This window comes from Paramisgurnus dabryanus, chromosome 4 (genome assembly GCF_030506205.2).
Source record: "Paramisgurnus dabryanus chromosome 4, PD_genome_1.1, whole genome shotgun sequence".
Lineage (NCBI taxonomy): Eukaryota > Metazoa > Chordata > Actinopteri > Cypriniformes > Cobitidae > Paramisgurnus > Paramisgurnus dabryanus.
In genome coordinates, this window is record NC_133340.1 from 34,477,193 (window position 1) to 34,484,061 (window position 6,869).

Sequence of the window (6,869 nt, forward strand, 5' to 3'; positions counted from 1 at the left end):
GAGGCACACCACATGTAATTGAGTGAGGACTCATTAAAATAGGATTAAATTATTTTTTTACTAATACAACAGCGCTCTGAGCTTAGCGCTAAATGGTCTGATCCCTAATCACGTGCTTGTGTTGTTAGGCGTATTCGACTTTACTTTATGCGGCGCTCCGCAGACTTATCGATTTATGATATTCAAGTATCGCGAGAATACAGAAAACGCTTCGCTCTCGCGGTACTTTGATGTCAAACGATGATAAGTCTGCGCAACGCCGTATGAACTCGAACACAGGTTTTGTTGTCCACTTCCTGGTAGCAGAATCATGTGATAATATGACGCTTCCTGAAGCGCTTTAGTTTCACGTATCACTTTTGCTCTACGAGACAACATTTACCAACAGCAAAATTCCCAAATCCGCAACGGATCGATATGGCTGACTGGGAAAGATCGCCTTTGCTGTCGGACAGTCGCGACGGAGTTAACGGGCTGTCACCGGGAAACGAGACCTACCGACCGCCGACCATACCACAAAGTAAGAGTCAAGCCAGATTGGCAGTTGCTGTGTGTTTGTTTTAAAACCTACTGAGCTGCCTTAATTGCCTGCTTAATCATACAGTAATTGTTTGGCATCATAAACACGTTTTTTTTTTTTCGAATCATCCCGGCTTAAGATGACAACAACTATGATGTTATCCAAGTAGACAGGTCAGATGGTTTTAAGACACAGCCAGAGATTCTTTATTTAGATTAATGTTTAAACATAGGCTGTGATTTAAAACTGCTGTTCAGTCTTTAATACAGTTTTATTTAATTGCAGAATAAAATATAAAAGATAAAGTATAAACATGAACAGGGAAATGTATTTTTAGCATAAAGTAAATATCCTACCAGGAGCAAGGAAGTTTTTTTCTTCAGTTTTGACGCTGTAATGCCAACATGATCCACAAATGCTGTCTATATAGGTACCTCACTAAGTTTTAAAACAAAGATTATTAAACAAATATGATTGTATTCATGCAATGATAAAGTAATTTAACTAGAGATGCTAATTATGCTGTATAATTTAAGATTATTGCAGATAGATTGGTGCCAGGTAAAATTGTTGTTCGACGTCATGCGACGTTGCGAGAACCGACTGGCTGATGATGACGATTAAGTACCGCGAGACCGATTCGAGAAATCATACGGACAAGTCTAGTTTCGCATCGCTCTCGCGGTACGTTGACGTCATCCACCTGTCAGCTTTTGCGGTGCCACATGAAATCGAACACACCTAGGTTACACCGAAGTCACGTGAATAAACAGGGTTCGTGGTATTTGCCCTCAGTCTTATCATTATCAATTTTGTATTTAGCCTAAACAGCAATAATACGCGTCACTGATTGCCTTCTGTAAGTTTTGCTGTCTTTTGCATATTGTAAAAAATCTATATTTTTACTTTGCAAGCATACAGTGTGACGGATAATGGAACATCAAAAAAACTGATAATAATGATGCAGACCTAGAATAAAGTAGTAAAAAACATTTTTTGCTCTGCTCACAAAAGTCATTTTAAATAGATTTTGGATAGACATTTTACTCCTGAAAACTGAAAAATAAAAGTCTTTAATAGAATAATTTCTTGTTATTTTACCAACTGAGCTACAGGAACATTACTTACTAAACTAATCAATGTAAAAGCAAAATAAACAAATTGCAACATTGCAATTGATAGTCTGTCGCCATATCCCTTTATATCTGTCTCTATCTCTCTTGCATTCTCCATCCTAGGTTTCTCAGCATTTCCATCAGCGCCTCCACCCCCCTCAGTAATGTTGGGAGAGGCTCCTCCACCGTACTCCTCGTTGGCCTCTCCGGAGTGTGGCAGCGATCCTGTCAGCTGCCGTGTGTGTCAGTCGCTTATCTGTGTGGACGGCAAGATCCACCAGCATGTAGTCAAATGTGGCGTCTGCAATGAGGCTACAGTGAGTTTAGAAACAATTTTCTGTGTCTATTCTGTTTTGGAAGTTTCACCAATGTGGATTGCTGAAGTGAAAGTTCTAACGGTGACATCACTTCCTGTTTTATCTAGCCAATAAAGAACGCCCCGGCGGGAAAGAAATATGTGCGTTGTCCATGTAACTGTCTTCTTATCTGCAAAGTGACATCTCAGAGGATTGCCTGCCCACGCCCTTACTGGTGAGAGAAATTGTAAAGGTTTACATTACGTATTTATTGCTCAAATGGTACATTTCCAAAAAAGATGATTTATTGTGTATTTATGTTGTTTTGAACATTCTGTAATGAATGTGGTGTTGTTGTGTGTGTGTGTGTTGTGTGTTGTGTGTGTGGGGGGGATAGTAAACGCATTATTAATTTAGGGCCAGTACATCCTGGGGCCGTGACTCCAAACCCTCAGCCCAGCGGTGCCAGAGTTTCATGTGGCCACTGTGGAAACACTTTTCTGGTAATCACTGTCACCATCAATATACAAAAAAATCATATTCATATCACCTTACATTTCACAGGTTCTTTTCAATTTATGTAGTCTTAATTGTAGTTTTAAGAGGATACTTGTAACATAATGTCTCTTTGTTGTTGCTTTAGTGGACAGAGTTTACAGATCGGACGTTGGCACGCTGTCCACACTGCAGAAAAGTGTATGTTTAATACCATCCACAAACATTCACACTGCGTCCAATATCGCGTACTGTGAGAGTACGTACTGAAATAGATGAAGTAGTATGTGTGGGTGCAGTAGGTATACATTTCGGACATACTGCATCTGCCATGTTTTCATTGTCGTGTGCCGTGTGTCTTATGATGTACATTCGCAATAATTTACTTATACATTGTTTAACAAGTACAGTTAAATCGCAAATAATTCATTTCTTTGTAACTAAATCACTTAAACTAAAGAACTGCCATGTTCATAGAGTTCTGGTAATGTATTATATTCCCTCTTTTTGTATTTGACGGCTTCTCAGCTCATGTGGCCTCGTGGGAGGCCATCGAATGCACATTAAAGGATTAGTCCATTTTCTTAAAAAAATTCCAGAAAATTTTCTCACCACCATGTCATCCAAAATGTCGATGTCTTTCTTTGTTCAGTCAAGAAGAAATAATGTTTTTTGAGGAAAACATTCTAGGATTTTTCTTATTTTAATGGACTTTAATGGACCCCAACACTTAACAGTTTAAATGCAGTTTAAAATTGCAGTTTCAAAGGACTCTAAAAGATCCCAAACGAGGCATAAGGGTCTTATCTAGTGAAACGATTATCATTTTTGGCAAGAAAAATAAAAAAAATGCACTTTTTAACCACAACTTCTCGTCTTCCTCCGGTCCTGTGGCGCGACCTCACGTAATACGTCATCACGTCAAGAGGTCACGGATGATGTATGGGAAACTACGCCCCAGTGTTTACAAGTGTGGAGAAAGAGGACCGTTCCGACGTTGTTGTATGTCGATTGATACTAATTAATGTCTTTGTGTCAGTTTATTGTTCAAAATGGTCCGCAAATTTGAGTTTCAGATATGTAACACGTGACCTTTCGACATCATTACGCAATTACGCGAGGTCGCGTTGGCTCATCACACAGCCGGAGGAAGAAGAAAAGTTGTGGTTAAAAAGTGCATATTTTTTTATTTTTCTTGCCAAAAATGACAATCATTTCATTAAACAAGACCCTTATACCTCGTTTGAGATCGTTTAGAGTCCTTTGAAACTGCATTAAAACTGTTAAGTGTTGGGGTCAATTAAAGTCCTGCGAAGTTTTCCATGATTTCCATAAAATAAGAAAACATAATTTCTTCTCGACTAAACAAAGACATCAACCTTTAGGATGAATGGTGGTGAGTAAATTATCTGGATTTTTTAAAGAAAATGGACTAATCCTTTAAAAAAAAATCTAGCCGGAAGTGTTAAGTCATCTGATTCGTTTTCGCTTACCGTTTCCCGAATACTATGAATTTGGACACAACACTCGCCTTGTATACTGATTTTTGCATACTAAATAGTACAGAAGTGGGTGATATTGGACGCAGCATCAGTGTACACTACTTATGATTCTCACTGATGATCTTATGATCTGAAAGTTTATACTTGAAATTAGTTTTGTAAAAAATTTAAATGATCAAGTATGTGATTTTGCTTACTTAAAATACTTAAAGTTTAAAGTAATTTTTTTTCTATTTAGGGTGTGTTCATACTTGTTGTTCAGTTCGTTTGGTTCTTTTGGTCCGGACCAAAAAAGAAAACAATTTACTAAGTTCTGGTTCGATTAGCATTCACACTAGGATTTTATTACGTTTTTTTTTTTTTTTACGGTTCGATACGGTCACCACCCGATTTGTTGGCTTTGATGACAAATTTTATGCAACAGAAGTCTGATCATTCACAAGAACAAAGCTGCATGCTGGAGTAAACGTGCTTATTTTATGCGTCTTTATGTGAAGGTATTATTAACAGCTCAGAGCTCATGAAGATATTTTACTATCACCAAACATTTTATAAACTTTTTATAAGCATTTTGTGCGTTTTTCAGCATATGCTTGATGAACCAAACGTTAATAAGGCTATTTACCTCTCCGTTGCTCCACGTTTGCCCTCCACTCATCCCGCTGTAAAATCAGGGTTGCTTTTTGTGATATCACATCCTGTTTTTGGTTTGTTGTGCTATATCTGGTCCATGTGCGTTCACATTTCAGTCGAACAGCACCAGAGTTTGTTTGCAAGCAGACCAAGACCCACCTTTTCAGCTGTCATGGTTCAATGTTTAGTGCGTACCAAAATTTGTGTGGCAGCATTGACATTTACTCAAAAGAACCGTATCAACCGAGCAATCGCCCCAGAGTTCATTTTTATCGAACCAAACATGTCAAGTATGAACATGCCCTTAGAGACCACTGTCACCAAGGGCCTAGCATACATGGGGTCTCATTTAATACTGTTCAAAAAGCATCCCAGAATGCACCGTTTTTTGCTATTATTTTAAATTTAGGATACTTTTAATAATAAAGATTTAGTGCATGTACAAACTTAGGACCGAGTATTGTTATTGCCAATCCTACACAAAATCTGCACCTGCAGAATCTTCTTATAATTACAAAATAGCTACCATTAAAGATGATGAACTCGGCTACTTTTAACATTTTTGACCACAATCAAATCCTTCCTTTAAAGTTCTCAATTTTTTCCAAACTTGTCATGTAAAATATGGAAAAATTCAGCAGATACCGTCTGGTTGTTGCTCATTTGGGAATATGTGCAATGCAGTGCACTTCAATATATCTTTTTTTATCCACATAGCTCATCCATTGGTCAGAGATATCCTAGAAAGCGGAGTCTGATTTGTTTCCTGTTGTGTTTGATCTTCACCATCGCAACAGCAGGACTGATGGTAGGAACGAAAGCAGTATATACTTCAGAATATAGTAAAAGCAGAAAGCCTGCAGACATTTTGATCTGTTCCCCTTTTCTCTAGGCTGGTACTTGGTGGAAGGCACGGCAACATAAAGGGATTTATTCATCCTGGGTTTTCTTCATCGTCCTGGTTCTGATCACTTTGGTCCGAGCTCTACATTGGGCCTGCATGAAGATCAGTGAACCACTGCACAACTACTCATAATAGGAAAGAATAAAATGGAGGTACTGTAGAAAGTGTAAGAGGCAAGAGTCCAAATCAGGGAGTCAGACCGAACAAAGACTTTAGATTGAATTATGTTTTGTTTATGTGAACACCTTAAGGAATATTTCGGAAAGTGCTTTAGACTAAATAGTAGACAATGATGAAGTCAATTATTCTTTTAACGTAATATGATGCTGTTTTAACTTTTTGAGGTTTGATGGATGTTATTCAGTGGATGTATTGTATGGCAATTATTGTCTGTAGTCCAGACTTTGACCAAACCTTTCTGCACAGGGTATTCATTTATTTACTACAGAAAAATGATACAACACTTTTCCAAATATCCAACGGTTTTCACAAACATTGGTTATGTAGTTATATGGCAGCATTAAAAAAGTCCCTATTTGCTATTAAGAAGTGCACCTGCACCTGCAATAATTCAATAAAGGTATTATTCAATAGTAATACAGGCAAAAATTACAATGCCATTTAGTAAATTTTTTACTATTTTAACATTAGCTCTGTAAAGATGTCTTGTTTAACCTTTGCAAAACTGCACATAGAACCATTGTTTGTGGTTAAATGTAAATATTTATGGGCATACAGTACATCAAAGACAACTGATTCACTAAATTAAGATGTAAATATACTGAATTACCAAACTAATAGATTTTATTCAAGCTGGAATGACTTATAACGTGTATATATGTGTATCATACATGTACTACATGAATGTAGATACACAGAATGAAACCTGCACCATCCCAATGTTTTATTTAATGAATTAGTTTATGATTTGTTTACATTGTTTTGCAGCTGTACTGTGCATTTATTCATTCGATTAACACTTTGTGTTGGAAATGTATATGTTCCTTGTTGCACTACATTTTAGCTATACAGTTAACAGATCTCGCTCATGTCAATTGATTTTGTGATTGATTATTTTGTACATTCTTTGTGACTAAAATATTTTAACTACCTCGGAGTATGTGTATGTTTTGGGGTGGGGGTGTTTCTGACTTTCTACGTAATTCTGGTAGCAACCAGCTTTGCTGTCAACCTTATTAAATTAAACGGTTAGTTTACCCCAGAAAAACATTTTTGTCATTAAACACTCACCCTCCTGTTGTTTCACACGTGTAAGAACTTCACTCATCTTTGGAACACAAATGTAGAGATTTTGGATGAAATCCGAGTGCTTTCTGATTCCTATAGACAGCAACGCAACTCTCTGTAAATCTCTGTAAAGTAAAGTCATGTGACTGCAGTGGT

The 6,869-nt window shown here is 37.3% G+C and overlaps 1 protein-coding gene across 1 annotated transcript; it reads left to right on the forward strand.

The window, feature by feature from the left end:
• Nucleotides 1-312: 312 nt before the first annotated feature.
• pip4p1b (phosphatidylinositol-4,5-bisphosphate 4-phosphatase 1b) lies at nucleotides 313-6,601 on the forward strand. Its single transcript, XM_065254327.2, has 7 exons — nucleotides 313-520; nucleotides 1,759-1,952; nucleotides 2,060-2,166; nucleotides 2,329-2,434; nucleotides 2,575-2,627; nucleotides 5,279-5,369; nucleotides 5,454-6,601. The coding sequence occupies exons 1-7, from the start codon at nucleotides 418-420 to the stop codon at nucleotides 5,595-5,597; spliced, it is 798 nt and encodes a 265-aa protein (XP_065110399.1). The 5' UTR covers nucleotides 313-417; the 3' UTR covers nucleotides 5,598-6,601.
• The last annotated feature ends 268 nt before the right edge of the window (nucleotides 6,602-6,869 follow it).

Bases quoted from the DNA above. Each gene is read 5' to 3' on its own strand.
- pip4p1b (XM_065254327.2), top strand. From the start codon at position 418: ATGGCTGACTGGGAAAGATCGCCTTTGCTGTCGGACAGTCGCGACGGA. The intron at 2,435-2,574 runs GTAATCACTGTC...TTGTTGCTTTAG, and splicing joins ACTGTGGAAACACTTTTCTG to TGGACAGAGTTTACAGATCG. The intron at 2,628-5,278 runs GTATGTTTAATA...TTATCCACATAG, and splicing joins TGTCCACACTGCAGAAAAGT to CTCATCCATTGGTCAGAGAT.